At 60.3% G+C, this 17,027-nt stretch overlaps 3 protein-coding genes across 3 annotated transcripts; all 3 read right to left on the bottom strand.

Annotated features, from left to right (window-relative positions):
- Positions 1-1,866: 1,866 nt before the first annotated feature.
- Positions 1,867-4,621, bottom strand: LOC142363895 (glutamine-rich protein 2-like). Its single transcript, XM_075441215.1, has 8 exons — positions 4,421-4,621; positions 4,121-4,195; positions 3,752-3,916; positions 3,507-3,628; positions 3,239-3,301; positions 2,911-3,012; positions 2,567-2,720; positions 1,867-2,404 (listed from the first exon to the last, which is right to left on the bottom strand). The coding sequence occupies exons 1-8, from the start codon at positions 4,487-4,489 to the stop codon at positions 2,237-2,239; spliced, it is 918 nt and encodes a 305-aa protein (XP_075297330.1). The 5' UTR covers positions 4,490-4,621; the 3' UTR covers positions 1,867-2,236.
- LOC142363826 (uncharacterized) lies at positions 4,618-8,121 on the bottom strand. The gene is made up of 7 exons (XM_075440765.1): positions 8,076-8,121; positions 7,691-7,924; positions 5,869-7,471; positions 5,635-5,729; positions 5,422-5,507; positions 5,187-5,274; positions 4,618-5,016 (listed from the first exon to the last, which is right to left on the bottom strand). Exons 1-7 carry the CDS (start codon positions 8,103-8,105, stop codon positions 4,618-4,620), a joined length of 2,535 nt encoding a protein of 844 aa, XP_075296880.1. The 5' UTR covers positions 8,106-8,121.
- A 2,291-nt stretch (positions 8,122-10,412) lies between these two features.
- LOC142363903 (unconventional myosin-XVB-like) lies at positions 10,413-15,150 on the bottom strand. Its single transcript, XM_075441277.1, is given in 10 exon segments — positions 10,413-10,431; positions 11,265-11,521; positions 11,884-11,929; positions 12,054-12,121; positions 12,172-12,201; positions 13,200-13,258; positions 13,261-13,276; positions 13,802-13,926; positions 14,114-14,246; positions 15,082-15,150. Coding segments are annotated over 9 exon segments (708 nt in total). The 5' UTR covers positions 14,202-14,246; positions 15,082-15,150.
- Positions 15,151-17,027: the final 1,877 nt, after the last annotated feature.

Raw genomic sequence — 17,027 nt, 5'->3', positions numbered from 1 at the left:
CAGGAGGTAGAAAACCGGGAGTGACTCTGGCAACCAAGGGAGCACACGGGGCAATGCTGCCACAGCGCACTCCCAAGCAACCGCTCGCCTGCCCCCGGGCAGCTCCCCCACTCCAAACTCAGCACGAGGGACCAGAAGCCCCCTTTGCCTGGCCAGTTTGGGTCAGCGCTCGCGGCCACGTCCCCTCCTGGCTCCTTGTGAAAATTGACCCCGTCCCAGCCGAACCCAGGACGCACACTGGGTAAAAGCACCCAGTTTTGGGACAACGCTGGGCTGAAGCCCCCCCAGCCCCCGTGCACCCCCTTTGGGGGGCTTTAGCAGCCCCCATACTCAGAGGGCAGCAAGTGCTCTGCCGAGTCAGGGCCCCAGCAGGGCCAGGGCCAGGTTCCCCCCACCCGATTTTCCTCCGCTTGAATCGCAGAATCAGGGAATGGTTTGGGTTGGAAGGGACCTCAGAGATCATTGAGCTCCAACCCCCTGCCACGGCCAGGGACCCCTTCCACCAGCCCAGGCTGCTCAAAGCCCCGGCCAGCCTGGCCTTGGCCACTGCCAGGGAGGGGCAGCCACAGCTTCCCTGGGCTGGGGCCTCACTGGAAAGAACGTCCTTCTCCCGTCTCATCTCACTCTGCCCTCTGTCACCTTGAAGCCATCACCCCTTGTCCTATCACTCCACGCCTCTGGAAAAAGTCCCTCTCCAGCTCTCTGGCAGCCACTTCAGGCACTGGCACGCTGCTCGAAGGTGTCCCCACAGCCTTCTCTTCTCCAGGCTGAACAGCCCCAACCCCCAAGTCCTTCCTGGCAGGGCTGCTCTCACTCCATTCTCCACCCAGCCTGGATTTGGGCCTGGGAGTGCCCCGACCCATGCGCAGGACCTTGCCCTTGGCCTTGTCTTGACCGCACTCCTCAGCTTGGTGTCACCTCCAGACTTGCTGAAGGTGCACTCAATCCCACTGTCCACGTCACTGACAAAGATGTTCAGCAGTGCCGGTCCCAGTACCGATCCCTGAGGAGCGCCACTCGTCACGGGTCTCCACTGGGACATCGAGCCCTTGGCCACAAGTCTCGGAGTGCCACCACCCAGGCAATTCCTTACCCACCGAGTGGTCCGTCCCTCCATCCCTGTCTCTCCAGTCTGGAGGAAGCTGTGGGACACCGGACAGCCAGAGATCAGACTGGCTTGACAGAGGGAGTGAACTGGGGAAGGGGGGGGTGTCTGGGCCAGGGCGTCGGAAGCAGGGGCTCCCCCAAAAACGCACCGGAACCGTTTTTGAGGTGAAGTGAATGGAGGCCGCTGTCGGCACCCCGGATCACGGCCCCCCGGGGCACGGAGCCGCTGGGGCCCCCCCGGCTCTGCATTTCCCGGGTGCTTCTTGCAGCGCCCAGAGCAAAGCGCGCCTCTCCTCTGCCTTCCGAAACGCAGCCCGGCTTCCTGCACAGACCCCCCGCACCCCGGCCTCCCTCCCTCCCCCCGCACCCCTCCAGGCCCGAGGCCAAGCAGCACTGGCGGCCGGGATTTAGCAAGGTGATGCCTGCCCCGTCCCTCTGACCGCTGTTCGTGGCCCTTCCCCGGGGAGGGGGGTGCGGGGGGGTTTCACAGTTACCAAACCAATCTTGCTTGAACAACCAAGAAAAAGGAAACGAACCCAAGGAAAGCAGGTAGAAGGTTTTTTATTAATTTAAAAAGAATTTAAAAAACCCCAACAAGAAACCACTTTTTTACCAGCAGCTGTCCCTGCCCTTTCTCTGTGCTGGGAGGGGGTCCCTGGCAGGGCACCGAGAACGGGGGCGAGCCCCCCCATGCCGCAGCATCAGCAGTGGGCACAGGGCCCCCCAGGAGCCGCCAGCAGCCAAGGGGGGGGCGGGCGGGTTGTTTCTAGGGCGCAGCGGGGTTCCAGCAGCAGCAAACGGGGGAGGTTTGGGCTCTGCCCTGCCCTGCTTTGGGGAGAAGATCCAGCAGGAGAGCAGGATTTCGGGGGGGGCAGCGTCCGGGGACACGGGGAGGGGAGGGGGGTGGGGGGGGATGGGAAGGGGGTGCTCCCCGGATGCCTGGGTCCCCCCTCGGCCGCCTCTGGGGTTCTCCCCCCTCCCGCTCACCCGAGAGGGGCCCCACGTCCTCAGCTGTGACACCCCCAGGGCCCCCCCCCCCCCCCCGCGTGGCAGGACGGCGCTGGGCGAAAGCAGCCCCGCAGCCCCGGCGGAAGGGCTGTTCCCGGTTTAACGGCGCTCCCCGGGAGCATCACGGAGCCTCTTCCTCAGCAGCCGCCGTCCCCGCCGGTGCCGCCCGGTGCGAGCTGCTGGGGGGCGGCGGCGGGGTCGGGGAGGGAGGGGCAGGGGTCAGCAGCTGCCCGTCCCGCCAGCCCCGGGAGATGCGGCCGGGCCGGCCCCGCGGCTTCTCGACGTCGGGCTGGGGAGCAGAGAGCGGGCTGGCTGAGCCGCGGCGCCGAAGGCAGCCCCCCAGGCAAGGCTCCCGCGGCCAGCTCGCCCTGGGGAAACGGAGGCGCGACCCCCCCGGGGCTCAGCAGCCCCCTGCCAGCCCCCACCGCGGCCCCCCCTTTGCCGTCCCTACCTTTCTGGGGTGCAGGGTGAGGCGCTGGACCAGCAGCGAGGTGCTGGGCACGAGGGGCTGGAGACGCGGGCAGCGGTGCGGCGGGTGGGGGAGGCTGGACCGGGCCCCGAAGCTCTGCGCCGCGCCGGGGAACCCGCACTCGGCCGCCCACTCCCTGCGGGACGGGGCACGGCGGTGCTCAGCGCCCGGCCCCGCAGCACCCCGCGCTCCCTTCCCCCGCGGCCGGGGAGGGGGCCGGGGCTGTTCTCCGGCGGGGTGCCCCCCTCCCGGCTCCCCTCCGCCCGCTGCGGGAGACCCCAGCCCCTCCAGCTGTGCCGGAGCTGCTCTCGCCCCGTGTCCCCTACCTGTGACAGGGCTGCGGCTTCGGCTGCTGCTTCGGCTTGGTGCGGGGGCGTGCGGGGAGGTGCGGGAGCAGCGGCGGCAGGGCCGGGAGGGCCACCGTGTGCCTGGGGAGGGCAGGAGCCAGGCGTGGGTGACGGGGGACCAACGAGCCGCCCCGGCTCGGGGCAGCACCCCGAGACCCGCGGAGGGGTCCCTGTCCCCCTGCTGCCGCACAGGGCTGCGGAGGGGTCCCAGCCCGCAGGCAGAGCCCCAAACCCCTGTGCCCGGCGCAGCGGGGCACCGCCAGCACCCATCTCTCCCCGCCCACCCACGGGGCCGGGGGCTACTCACGGGCCGGGCACGGGCACGTTGCGGGGCCGGTCACAGGACAAGCAGTGGAAGTGGCCCAGCTGCCTGGGGGGGCAAAGGGCAGGGGATGAGCTTTGGGAGGGAGACGCAGCCCTGCCCGCATGCAGGCCGGCAGCTCGCGGGCAGCAGCAGGGTGCTGGGCGCTGGGCTGAGCGCCGGTGACTGTGCCCAGGCGGGCACCGGCCGGGGGAGCCAGAGGGAGTGGGGCACGGGCTGTCCCCGAAGCCGTCGCCGGCCCCGTGGCACTCACTTGCGAAGCCCAGCCGCGCCGTTGGCCTCCGGTGCTGGAGCCGCCTTCTTCAGCTTCTCCTGGATGCTCTGCCACCACTCCTCCAGCTGCTGCTGCACAAGCCCCAGCTCCCGGCGGTCCAGCTGCGGACGGGTGCACACCTCAGCCAGCCGCCCCGCCGTGGGACGTCGCCGGCCCCGGGGGGGACGTCTGGGAGGGGGACCCTCGGAGGGCTGCTGCCAAGCCCCGACGCAGCCACCCCTCACCTTGGCGTCCGTCCTCTCCAGCAGCTCTCTCTGGGCCTGCTGCCAGCCCTGCTCCGCCACCGTCACCCGGCTCAGCATCTCCCGCATCGCCTCATTCAGCCGCTCCATGTTGGCCTCGAACTGCCCGAGACTGACTTTGCCGGCCACCGCGGCTTTGTCTGCCTTCTAGCAACGGGGAAAGGCAGGAGTGTGTTGGGGAAAGCATGGAGGTGCGATGGGCAGAGGGAGCTGGCCAGGGACCCGCGGCTGGTCGCTCTGGAAATCCTCCCTCCCCCCGGCCGGTCTACCACCGAGCCCCCAAGGGACGAGGGGCATTTGTCACCCTGCCCGGGACCCCCTTGGCTGGCGCCGGGCTCCTGGAGGCCCTACCGCATCGATTCGCTGGACCAGGTCCTCCTTGTCGGCTTTGTCATTCTGCAGCCTCTCCAGGGACTGGAACAGAGCCTTCCAAGGCAGAAAGCACCCCATGATGCTGCGGCAGTGGGGCAGCTGCCTCCCTGCCAGCCCCGCACCCCCTGCCTCCCGACCCCCCTCCCAAACCTCCGGGAGAGGCATCTGCAACCTCTGCAGGGCTGCGAGCAGCTTGGCAGGGGGACAAATCCCTTGGGGTCCCCAGCCTGGGGGCTGCCTGGAGGACGCTCTGGCCCCGCGGGGCTCTCAGCCACCCACCTCCACGTCTTTCTGCTGCTGGCAGTGCTCGTCCAGGAGGTTCCCCACGACGCAGCTGAGCTTCTCCATGTCCGCCTGCGGCTGCGCGACGCTGCCCTGGCTGTGCTTCAGCAGCGCCTGGTGCTGCTGCGGGGAGAAAGATGGCAAGGCGGTGCCGTGCGAGGCGGGGCTGGCTGCCCCGCGGGGACAGCCCCGGGTTACCTGGCCGGTGGGCACGGGCTATGGGCGGCAGCAGCACACCTTGGCGCCGAGGCTTTCATTTCCTCCCGTGCTGCTGACTTGAACGCGGCGGCGTGGGGGGCAGCGAGGGGATCCCCCACATCACAGCCACACACCAGCCAGGGGGGTCCTGGCAGCCCCCTCCCAAGCCCCCCACGCCGGCATCTCCCTACCTGGCTCCTTGCTGGCACCTGCCTCACCACCTTGACCACCGCCTGCCGCGACAGGAGGGAGTCCATCTGCTCCTCCAGCTTCTCGCAGCGCAGGAGCAGCTTCCCCACCTGCGCGCCGGTGTCCGTGCTGCAGACGCGGCACGCTGACTGCGCTGCTGCCTGCTCCTGCCCTGTGCTCTGCACCAGCACCCGCAGCTCGTCCAGCTGCAGGAAGGGCAGAAGGCATGGGCTCTGCGCCGGGATGGATGCAGCCCAGCAGCCCAGCGGCCACGCAGGCTCCATGGCCCCAGCCAGCCAGGGGACACGGCCGGGAAGCCCACCAGGACCACCCCGCCGAGCCGGCGGGCGCTGGGAGCGCTCCCCTCGCAGCTCACCTGTGCCTGCAGCTGCTCCAGGGTGGCCTGGGTCAGCTCCTGGTGCTGCCGCAGCTCCTCCACCTCCTTGCTCTCCTGCACGGGGGACCTGGCCAGGGAGATGGGGGCATGGGCAGGCTTAGCTTCCACGGGGCCGCTCGGGGGCTTTCCCTCGCCCCCCAAACCGGGATGCTGCCAGCCCCCCCGGGCTCCCTTGCAGCCCCCCGGGGCAGGAAACCCTCTCCCATCCTCTTACCCCAGTGGCCGGGGGAGCTGGTCGCTGCCGTCGGCCTCGGCTGCAGCCGCCCCCAGCTTTCCCAGGGCGTCGTCCAGCTGCCTGATCTGGGAATGGCGGCGGGGACAGAGTCAGGGCCGTGTCGTGCCAGCACGGGGGCCCTTCGGCTGCAACCTCCCCTCCCAGACCCCCCTGGCATCCCCACAGCCCCCTCGGGGACTGCCGCCGGCTCACCTTCCCCTTCTTGCCCTGCAGGTCACTGGCCAGGCCCTGCAGGGAGGACACCTGGTGCTGCAGGTCGGCCAGGGCGCTGGCGATGCTCTTCTCATCTAGAGGGACATGGTCCAAGGGGACATGCTGTCAGTGAGGGGCTCTCGCCCTCGTGGCCAGGCTCTGACCACGACGAGCCCCCAACCCAGCGGGTCCCCGTGCCGAACACCCCCCCGCCAGTTCCCCCAGAGCTCCCACCTCTCTCTGGGAAGAGCAGGCGCAGCTCCTCCAGCTCGGTGCGGTCCAGCTTGGTGGCTTCCAGCTGGGCCACCCTCTCCTTCAGGCCGCTGTAGAGGTGGCTGAACTCTGCCATCTGTTGCAGAGCCTCCACCATCTCCACAGAGCGGCCGGACACGCTGCTGGAGTCCGAGGACCCCTGGGGCACAGCTGGCTCTTGACGCAGGGACACGTCCTCGTGTGTCCCCAGAGCAGCGGGGGCAGCTTCAGCGGGGATGTTCTCCGCAACAGGAAGGCCGGCCTGCATGTTCAGAGAGCTCGGCCGGACCCCTGCTCCTTCTTCGTCGGTGGCTGCAGGTGCTGGCTTCATTCCCGTGCTGGTGGTCAGGGTGCTGGGGGACCCTGGCTGCGTCCCCAGGGTGGTGGTCTGGGTGTCAGGGGCCACTGGCTGCATCCCCGCAGTGGTGGCCCTGGCATCAGCACCCCCTGTCTCCTCCTGGCACCCTGGAGCCTCCTCGCTGCTCCTGGGCACAGGCTGTGTCCCTGGTCCCTTCAGCCCCAGTGCTGAGCCTGTCCCGTGCTGGGTGTCCCCGTCTGAGCTGCGGGGCTTGGCAGTGGTCGCCCTGGCGTCAGCACCCCCTGTCTCCTCCTGGCACCCTGGAGCCTCCTCACTGCTCCTGGGCACAGGCTGTGTCCCTGGTCCCTTCAGCCCCAGTGCTGAGCCTGTCCCGTGCTGGGTGTCCCCATCTGAGCTGCGGGGCTTGGCAGTGGTCGCCCTGGCGTCAGCACCCCCTGTCTCCTCCTGGCGCCCTGGAGCCTCCTCGCTGCTCCTGGGCACAGGCTGTGTCCCTGGTCCCTTCAGCCCCAGTGCTGAGCCTGTCCCGTGCTGGGTGTCCCCGTCTGAGCTGCGGGGCTCGGCAGTGGTGGCCTTGGCGTCAGCACCCCCTGTCTCCTCCTGGCGCCCTGGAGCCTCCTCACTGCTCCTGGGTACAGGCTGTGTCCCTGGTCCCTCCAGCCCCAGTGCTGAGCCTGTCCCGTGCTGGGTGTCCCCGTCTGAGCTGCGGGGCTCGGCAGTGGTGGCCCTGGCGTCAGCACCCCCTGTCTCCTCCTGGCGCCCTGGAGCCTCCTCGCTGCTCCTGGGCACAGGCTGTGTCCCTGGTCCCTTCAGCCCCAGTGCTGAGCCTGTCCCGTGCTGGGTGTCCCCATCTGAGCTGCGGGGCTTGGCAGTGGTCGCCCTGGCGTCAGCACCCCCTGTCTCCTCCTGGCGCCCTGGAGCCTCCTCGTTGCTCCTGGGCACAGGCTGTGTCCCTGGTCCCTTCAGCCCCAGTGCTGAGCCTGTCCCGTGCTGGGTGTCCCCGTCTGAGCTGCGGGGCTTGGCAGTGGTGGCCCTGGCGTCAGCACCCCCTGTCTCCTCCTGGCGCCCTGGAGCCTCCTCGCTGCTCCTGGGCACAGGCTGTGTCCCTGGTCCCTTCAGCCCCAGTGCCGAGCCTGTCGCGTGCTGGGTGTCCCCGTCTGAGCTGTGGGGCTCGGCAGGGCCAGACTGGCCCCCCCTGCCCTCCTGGGAAGAGGAGCCAGAGGGCAGCAGGTTCCCAGGCAGAGGCTGGGCCTTTCCTTCAGCCTTTTCCTGCGAAGGAAGGGAGGGAGGGGGGGATCAAGGGTTCAGCCCGGCCACGGAGCCGCTCCCCTCCTCGGGACACCCTTCCCACTCTTGCCTCCTGGTGTCCTTCGCGCTGGGTGATGCCGATGGCCGCGGGGCAGGGGCTGGGTGGCAGGGTGACGGGGAGAGGGGCAGGGAGGGGGACGAGGGCTCAGCTCCCTCCTGGGGGCACCGGCGGCAGCTCACCAAGCCAAGCGCCTCCTGCATCATCCGGATCTGCTCTTCCATCGTCCGGTTCCGCTCTTCCACCGTCCGGATCCGCTCTTCCATCGTCCGGTTCTGCTCCTCCATCGTCCGGTTCTGCTCTTCCACCGTCCGGATCTGCTCTTCCATCCTCCGGTTCTGCTCTTCCATCGTCTGGACGTCCTCTTGCGTGTGCGACTGCGCCGCCTTCATCCCACCGATCTCCTCGAGGAGATCCTGGGAGAGAGCCACGGCCGGGGGGGGGGGGGCAGGGGTGAGCCCCAGGGCAGGGTCCCTGGGGACCAGGACCTCCACCCTGCCGTGCGCGGAGCCCGGGGGAGGGGGTGTCTGGCAGGGCAGCCCCCAGGGCACCGGCCAGAGCCTCTACCTTGGAGATGTCGCTCTCCTTGGCTGCCATCGCCGCCTCCACGCGCTCCACGTCAGCGGCCAGGGAGGCGACCTGGGGGCCGCTGGCGCAGCCCTGCAGCTGCCCGAGCATGGAGTGCAGCAGCCCGTGCAGCGCCGGCAAGTAGACTTGACCGGACCTCCCAAAGGCCTCGGCCAGCAGCTCGGCCATTCTGCGCGAGGCCATGGCTGCTGCTCTGCCGGAGCAGACGGAGCCTGCCGTGGGGGGCTGCGAGCCTTTCTGCCTGGAGGGCACCTGGATGGGAAGGGAGCCTGGCAGCCGGCAGCCTTCCTCGTCGGGCTCTCCGCAGAGAGTGACCGGCCCGGGGGGCGACGGGGCACAGGGGACGATGGGGCGTCTCCCGCTGCCAGGCGACGAAGCCGTGTCCCCGGAGACAGCGGGCCCCACCCCGGGTCCCTGCCACACATAATCACAGAACCACAGAATGGTAGGGGTTGGCAGGGACCTCTGTGGGTCACCCAGCCCAACCCCCCTGCTGAAGCAGGGTCACCCAGAGCAGGCTGCACAGGACCTTGTCCAGGTGGGTCTGGAATATCTCCAGAGAAGGAGACTCCACAGCCTCCCTGGGCAGCCTGGGCCAGGGCTCCGTCACCCTCAGAGGGAAGAAGTTCTTCCTCGTGTTCAGCTGGAACTTCCTCTGCTTCAGTTTGTGCCCGTTGCCCCTTGTCCTGTCGCTGGGCACCACTGAAAAGAGTCTGGCCCCGTTCTCCTGACACCCACCCTTGAGATAGTTATAAGCATTTATTGGGTCCCCTCGCAGCCTTCTCTTCTCCAGGCTGAACAAGCCCAGCTCCCTCAGCCTCTCCTCGCAGGAGAGATGTTCCAGTCCCCTCATCATCCTCATAGCCCTCCGCTGGACTGTCTCCAGTAGCTCCTCATCTTTCTTGAACTGGGGAGCCCAGCACTGGACACAGTACTCCAGATGAGGCCTCACTAGGGCAGTGTATAGGGGAAGGAGAACCTCCCTCGACCTGCTGCCCACACTCCTCCTAATGCACCCCAGGAGCCCATTGGCCTTCTTGGCAGCCAGGGCACACTGCTGGCTCATGGTCAACCTGTCATCGCCCAGCACTCCCAGTCCCTCTCCACAGAGCTGCTCTCCAGCAGGTCCACCCCAAGCCTGTACTGGTGCATGAGATTGTTCCTCCCCAGGTGCAGGACCCTGCCCTTGCCCTTGTTGAACCTCATCAGGTTCCTCTCTGCCCAACTCTCCAGCCTGTCCAGGTCACGCTGAATGGCAGCACAGCCTGCCAGTGTATCCACCGCTCCTCACAGTTTGGTGTCATCAGCAAACTGGCTGAGGGTACATTCTAACTCTTCATCCAGCTCACTGATGAAGAAGTTAAACAATACTGGGCCCAGTACTGACCCCTGGAGGACACCACTAGTTACAGGCATCCAACTAGACTCAGCGCTGCTGCTGACAGCCCTCTGAGTTCTGCCATTCACCAGTTCTCAATCCACCTCACCGACCACTCCTCCAGCCCACACTTCGGAGCTTCCCTAGGAGGATGTTCTGCGAGACAGCGTCGAAAGCCTTACTGAGGCCGAGGTAGACAACATCCACGGCTCTGCCCTCATCTACCCAGCCAGTCATGCCATTGTAAAAAGCTGGGCTGAAGCCTCGGCTCCAGGAACCGGCAGAGCTGCAGGCTCCGCAGCTCTCCAGCGACCCGCAGGGACTGGGCAAGCTTTCTAGACAGCCCTCGCCATGGGCAGGAAAAGCTGCCAGAGCCCGACCACAGCCTGGGGCCGCGTCGGCGCAGCGCTACAGCTACAGCAACGGCGAGGGGAGGCTCTTGGGGCAGAAGGCAAAACGCTGAGCTTCCACGCTGCTGTGAGGGCAAGGCAGGCCCAGGCTGGGCCAGCTCGGGCAGGTGCTGTGTCCCAGCTGCACCGGCCCCAGCCCACTCCTGGGTCGGGGCAAGTACCGTGTCACAGAACAGCGAAGGAAACCAGGAGTGACACCAGTAATACCGATTAAAAACGGGACTCTGGCAACCAAGGGAGCACACGGGGCAATGCTGCCACAGCGCACTCCCAAGCAACCGCTCGCCTGCCCCCGGGCAGCTCCCCCACTCCAAACTCAGCACGAGGGACCAGAAGCCCCCTTTGCCTGGCCAGTTTGGGTCAGCGCTCGCGGCCGCATCCCCTCCTGGCTCCTTGTGAAAATTGACCCCGCCCCAGCCGAACCCAGGACGCACACTGGGTAAAAGCACCCAGTTTTGGGACAACGCTGGGCTGAAGCCCCCCCAGCCCCCGTGCACCCCCTTTGGGGGGCTTTAGCAGCCCCCATACTCAGAGGGCAGCAAGTGCTCTGCCGAGTCAGGGCCCCAGCAGGGCCAGGGCCAGGTCCCCCCCACCCGATTTTCCTCCGCTTGAATCTCAGAATCAGAGAATGGTTTGGGTTGGAAGGGACCTCAGAGATCACCGAGCTCCAACCCCCTGCCACGGCCAGGGACCCCTTCCACCAGCCCAGGCTGCTCAAAGCCCCGGCCAGCCTGGCCTTGGCCACTGCCAGGGAGGGGGAAGCCACAGCTTCCCTGGGCCGGGGCCTCACCAGCCTCACTGGAAAGAACGTCCTTCTCCCGTCTCATCTCACTCTGCCCTCTGTCACCTTGAAGACCATCACCCCTTGTCCTATCACTCCACGCCTCTGGAAAAAGTCCCTCTCCAGCTCTCTGGCAGCCACTTCAGGCACTGGCAGGCTGCTCGAAGGTGTCCCCGCAGCCTTCTCTTCCCCAAGCTGAACAGCCCCAACCCCCAAGTCCTTCTCGACGTTGCGAGCCCCCCCATGCTGCAGCATCAGCAGTGGGGACAGGGCTTTCCGCTGGCAGCCCTGGGAAGCTGCACCCAGTCCCATGCGCTGCCTGCGCTCTGCCTGCAGAAGCCCCCATTGCGTCCCCATAGATGGGGGCAGAGGGAAGGGGCGACCCCGGAGCTGGGGGGCACAGTGCTGGCACAGCAGGGCACTGTGGACCCCATGGACCTGGATGCAGCCAAAACCCCAGCTCGCACCCTTGCAAAACACTGCGGCTTGCCAACCCCCCAGCAGCAAAGCTCAGCTCCTCCCCCCCCCCGCCTTAGCTCCCAGCTAAGCTTTCTCTCTCCCCTAAGCAGCTGTGCCTTCGCCCAGCCAGGATACCGTACCTGGAAGATGAGATGTGGATATGACGGAAGCCAGGGCTGGAACTGGAGTCCTCAGAAGATAACAAATCACATGTCTTGACAACATCTTCCAGCCTTTGAGTGGCTGGAGAATCCAAAACCAGTACACCAGTGTACCTGGCTAGGAAGTTCTGGAATGGAAGATGGACTGGGTATCCCTCCTTTCTAAGGGTAGCCTCCAGTATCCCAGAATGTTGCAGCTGATGAGTGACATACTCCACATCAAAGATATTTGACAGCTGTGAATATAAAGCAGAAGAAAAATGTAAAACAAGAAATAAAGACAGAAAAAAGAAAGACAACAGAAAGTTTAGAAAGGGTCTTCTTCTATTGTCCTGTCATTGGGTTAGATCTTGCCATGGTCTATGGCAACCCAACACATCCTTTGGTGTCCAGTTGAGACTGGCTTCTTATCCTCCAGCATGTGGTCAGCTTACATGGCCACAGAGAAGGGTGAGAGGTAGAGAAAGGGGAAGAAAAGCTTCAAGCTAGCAAATGAAGCAAAGCAGTCCAAACCCCAACTGCGACAGGAGAGCTGCTAGAGAGGACTGGACTTCAAGGAACTGAGGGACTCCATAAGGAGCTCAGGATGCTGCTCTACCTTTTTGGGATTAGGGGTGATGCACCGTATGAAGACGACATGCCTCCTGCAAAGCAGAAGGAAGAACCTTTGACCATCCTCTTCTCTGTACTGACCTAAGAAGACTTCAAACACTTGTGGGTGCAGTAATCAGCCCAGCGCAGGGATGGCACCATAATAGCTTCTCTCACCTTCTCAGCTTGTCTGTGAGATCTTGCAAAGACTGCTGGAATTTGGACACCAGTGTGGAAGCCTGAGGCTTGAGCCCTTTGCCTCTGGTCCCCAGCTCCTTTGCTGACTATATGCAGCTTTAGCCTTCTGGAAAATGTGAGATACCACCTGCAAAAAGAAAGAAATTACCAAAGCTCCCTGAACTACATAGAAAGAACAATCTCTTCTACTTGAAACTGGGGTACCGTTTTCCCTTGCCCCTAGCAGTGCCAGGAACCCAGCTGCATCCTCAGGCAGTCTGTGCATTTTATATATAAAATGCATCAATTGGAGACAAAGACAACTTGCTCAATTCGCAAGTCTCCTTAAGTAGAACAAAACTACTGTCCTGGTTTCTGCTGGGATAGAGTTAATTTTCCTCCCAGTAGCTGCTGTGTTTTAGATTTAGTATGAGAAGAATGTTGATAACACTGATGTTTTTAGTTGTTGTTAAGAAATCAAGGATTGGGGGTTTTTTTCAGTTTCCCAGGTTTGGCTGATGAGCAGGTGTACAAAAGCTGGGAGGGAGCACAGCCAGGCAGCTGGGCCAAGATGGCTAATGACAATATTCCATACCATAGGTGCCAGGCTCAGTTTATAAAAGGGGGTTGACCAGGGAGCAGGAAGTCTGTTTCTGGTAGTTCAACTCTTAAGAGTTTGGTCTTTTTTTTCTATGAGTTTGGCAAGTTCTGCGAAATTCACAAGTTCAGCAAAATCCACAAAATTTGTGAGCTCCACGGGTTCTGCGATCGCTGTTCAGGGACTGGCTATGCAACTGGTTGTTGGGTGATGACAGAAATTGTGTTGTGTATAGCTTGTTTTGCATATTCTTCAGTAGTAGTAGTAGTATTCCCTTTGTTGTCTTATTAAACTGTCTTTATCTCCACCCATGAGTTTCACCTTTTGTCCATTCTCCGCCCTATCCCACTAGGTTGGGAAGGGGAGGGGTGAGTAAGCAGCTCTCTGGTGCTTAGTTGCTGGCTGCTGGGTTAAACCACTACAACACCTCAGGGTTTCTCCAGGTTCTCCTGACACCTGACCAGGATCTTTCTGCTTTTCACATGAAAGCAATGAGTGGTTTGTTAGGTGTCTGCAATAGAGATCTTCATCCTGAAGCACTACAGTACCTTGAGGCAGCTCTGAGAGAAGATATCCAACACCTCTGGATGCAGCTGGTCACGATTTTATTAAGAAACTTGTGGACCTACAAAGGCAAAGTCTGATTTAATGCACCATTCTGACCACCAACCAGACAGGCAAACACCCCCCACACACACCTCGACTTGGGACAGACAGCTGGAGAAGTGGAACAAGGGGAAAGCCCTAAAGGGTGAAGCTTGCTGTTCCTGCTGCCACCAGGAGTGGAGGGGACAATGACTTCTGCTTTTAGGAGGATTGCTCCTTTCCCCTTCACATTGTCCAGCAGGCTTTGACGCCTCTCTTTCTTTCAGCAGCAACAGCTTTCCTGCATTTCTAGGGCTCTGAGACAAGCAATGTAGGCTGTTGTGCAGCTAAGGCCGTTGCCTATTTTGCTACTGCCCAGAGGCAGCTTAGTTGCCTCTCCTAATAAGAATCTCCTCATCTGTGATAAACTGATGCTCTAGAGGGATGTGCAGTTACAAAGAGAGGGCTTTGTTCACAGCACTTGGAGCTGGTTCTTGAGGACATCCACAGCATGCTTCCAAGACGACGTGTCGCTCCAACTGCTCAGAGCCCCCTGTCAGCTCACCTGACAGGTGACAGGGCCTGCATAGTGCTTCCTAGTGAAGAATGGTAAAGGCAGCTTGGGCTTGGCATACCAAGGATTGTTTCCATTATGGTAATGACACTTCTGAAGGAAAGCGTGGTCAGTGATGTGTAAAGGAGATGATAGACATGTTTGCTGCTGCTGCAACATATTCAGCAGGCTGAAAAGCTGCTGTTAAACCAAAGGTAAAAATCATCTAACACTTGTGCAAACACAGTTCTTTTTCAATCTGTATAACTGCCTCACCATAACCATCCTGTGAAAGAAGTCACATAAGAGGATAAGAGCTTCTCACCTGAGTTAGTGAAGTCTGGTCATCCAGAACACACAAGACGCTGTGGGGTTTTGCAGCAATGAAATCTAGGCATGACTCACTGTACATCTTGGAAAAAGGAATCCAAGCTGATTGCTCTTGGCTATATTCCTCCTGCATGTTAAAGACCAACCAGTCAAATCTAGCCATGCAAACAAGAACAAATGGAGGGAGTTAACAGAGGGATTTGGGTTATTCATCAGCAAGTTAGTGTTTCACTGCTGTTAGGAACTTGCCTAGAATTATCTGATTTTTTCTTATTAAACTTCTTCTAAAGCCACTAATGATTTTCCTAATTTAAGAGCGGAAGGCTGCTAAGCCGAGTGATAAAGTGAACTGTAAAAGGCAACAAGTCTGATCAATACACTTTAATCCCCAGGACATCAGTGGTATATAAAACACCACAATGAATCTACCGAACAGGCGTTAAAAGTACCAACTGAGGTCTGGGGTCCTTGATCCTGACCAACTCACTCACAAAATCCGTAACACTAACAAACTCCCCTTCCCTTAATTTACTACAGAATTAGTGAAAGAGATTAAATAGCCAGCTCTTTGGACTAGGATTCCACAGGAGGTGACACTGCTCGCACAGAGGCACACATCTACATGACATCGTACAATTACTGTCTCCTTTCTGGAAAACAAATAAACAAAAAAACAGAACAAAAAGAACCAAACCCACCCATCTGATACCCCTCCATTTCTGGCAGTGACTGAGGAGAATCAGCACATGCACCTGCAGCCCAGAAAATATCAAAAGAATAGGAAAAGCAACCTCAAAACCATGTATGTCCACAATGCCTACGGCACAGTCCAATTCCCAGGGAGCCAACCACTCACTGATTCTCAGCAGCAGCCACTCCAAAAGCAGGTAATACAGAGTCTTGGCAATAGAGTTCCCGAGTAGGAGAGGGGAGTAAAACCAGTTACAGCAAAGTCAGCACACCTGGGGTGCATCTCACCAACTCAGACACCACCACCAGAAGTCACCTGGAATCGATGGCTACTTCTACAGACAGAGGGGTGAAGATCCGATTGTAAGATGTCACCTGGATACATAAAGAGCTGGAATTTACTGTTATTATCTCACAAATACACACATTTTTTAAATCCACAAGGAAGTCAGCCTGGTTAATAAATGGACTTTTTTTCTATTTGGCCTGAGAATTTACCCAGGTATCAAAGGAAAAAGTAAAAATACAATTGGCTTCCACATTTCAGGGTGGGAGTCAGCTGGCCAAAGTGTTAAGCCTGAAGCCACCTCATGTCAGAAAAGAGCCCCTCTAGATGTGAGTTCTGCCATCTTTACAGAGCTGTCCTGAGGGGTTCAGCTCATCCCCATTACTGATCCAGCACAGCAACCACTTCACTCCTGCTGTTCTCTCCCAGATTTTGGACTTTACAAGGTGGTGGCACTTCTGCTCACGGAGCACTGGGCTAGGGCATTCCATGCTTCAGGATGAATGAGAAATTGCCAAAAAGGTACTCACAGTGACACAGTGAGTGACAGCACTTTGCAGGAAATCTGCTGAGACATGCAACAAATTAGCCACAATCTGAGTCTCAGTGTCACTGGCGATGGCTGTATGTTCACAGGATTCCTTCTGAATCATGGAGAACAGTAGATTCAACTATGGATGGGATACTAGGTTCCAGCAGTGTTAATGATCTTGGCAGCACCTCAGCTGCACAGAGGATCCAGAACAGCCTGAGAAAAACACCAGCATCTGTTCATTTTTGGCTCACTCAAGCTCTAATGATCCTTGCTTGCCTCCCATCTTCTTGCCTAGGTCAGTCTAGAGCCTAATATCAAAAGAACAGAATAGTCTTCAAAGGATATAATCTTCAGTCAGGAATTATGTCCCCGGTCCCATCACATTGGATAACAGTAATGTTCAGCACACACTGCCCATTCCCGAGAGGCCAAGGGTTAGTGTACCTCATAGGAGGTAAGGCAGATATCCCACAGCTGCAGAATGGCAGCCAGGACAGCCCAGGTGGAGGTCAGCTGATCGAGCGAGAGGCTGATTCCCTCCAGAGCTTGCACCAAGACCAGAAAGTCCTGGCTGTGCTCCTTCCCCAGGATGTCACAGGCTCTGCCCTGAGAGAACAGAGACAGATAATCGTGATCAGCCCCGTTTGCACCGGGCTGGAACTGAGCTACCAGCAGCAATCTTCAGAGAAGTAGTTCAACGTTTTAAGAACTGGAAGAATCTGAAATAAAAAGACCAAAGACGCCACTAGTGGGAGCTCAGCATTCATGGCAGACCAGTCTGTTTTCTCTCTGGAGTTTTTGGGAGTAAGATCTCTCTTGCCTACACATGTTAAGCTTTTATTATGGTTCCAATATAGGCATCCCAGCTACCCCTTGCCCACTGCTGGAGTGCAGCTTGAGAGAAGAAGGGATGCCAGAATCTACTCCCAAGTAAGTCATGTCAGAGTTGCTACCCCAAACGGTACCAGAACCCAAGGTACAAAAGTGAATGGGTTTCTGTGCACTTAGAGAGCCATCCTGGGTTATAGTCACACTCACCTCTGCAACAGAGCTTCACTACAACATGGGCATATCACTTTTCTTCTTGTGCTTTTCTCTACAAGAGGACACTCCTAACAACTGCCTGTGACTCTAAAGTTCACAGAAATGCTGGCTCAAGGAGGTCTGTAGAACCTGTTTGTGTACAAGGGCATTCTTTGACAAAAGTTTCCAGCTGATTGCCAGATTCAGATGGGGACAAGTATGAGGTCCAGGCAGCCCTTCAACTTCTCCTTGCCAAGACCAAGATCCAAGAGAGATTTTTGTCAGTCTCTGCTAACTTCTTTGTGCGTGACCTGGTCTTTTTCCCTTTTCTTCTCTACAGCAAGCTGAGACACTCCTGTTAGCTACTGCCTTGA

This window comes from Opisthocomus hoazin, chromosome 21 (assembly GCF_030867145.1).
Source record: "Opisthocomus hoazin isolate bOpiHoa1 chromosome 21, bOpiHoa1.hap1, whole genome shotgun sequence".
Taxonomy (NCBI): domain Eukaryota; kingdom Metazoa; phylum Chordata; class Aves; order Opisthocomiformes; family Opisthocomidae; genus Opisthocomus; species Opisthocomus hoazin.
Note: the sequence above shows the minus strand (reverse complement) of the source record. Positions and strands in the feature narration are given on the sequence as shown.

Excerpts from the sequence above, each read along its gene's own strand:
- LOC142363895 (XM_075441215.1), bottom strand. The coding sequence starts at position 4,489 with ATGGAGAAGCTCAGCTGCGTCGTGGGGAACCTCCTGGACGAGCACTGC. Across the intron at positions 3,302-3,506 it reads GGCGCGGCTGGGCTTCGCAA|GCAGCTGGGCCACTTCCACT; the intron begins GTGAGTGCCACG and ends TTGCCCCCCCAG. Across the intron at positions 3,013-3,238 it reads AACGTGCCCGTGCCCGGCCC|GCACACGGTGGCCCTCCCGG; the intron begins GTGAGTAGCCCC and ends TGCCCTCCCCAG.
- LOC142363826 (XM_075440765.1), bottom strand. The coding sequence starts at position 8,105 with ATGGCAGCCAAGGAGAGCGACATCTCCAAG. Across the intron at positions 7,472-7,690 it reads TGCAGGAGGCGCTTGGCTTG|GAAAAGGCTGAAGGAAAGGC; the intron begins GTGAGCTGCCGC and ends CTTCCTTCGCAG. Across the intron at positions 5,508-5,634 it reads TGCAGGGCAAGAAGGGGAAG|ATCAGGCAGCTGGACGACGC; the intron begins GTGAGCCGGCGG and ends CGCCATTCCCAG.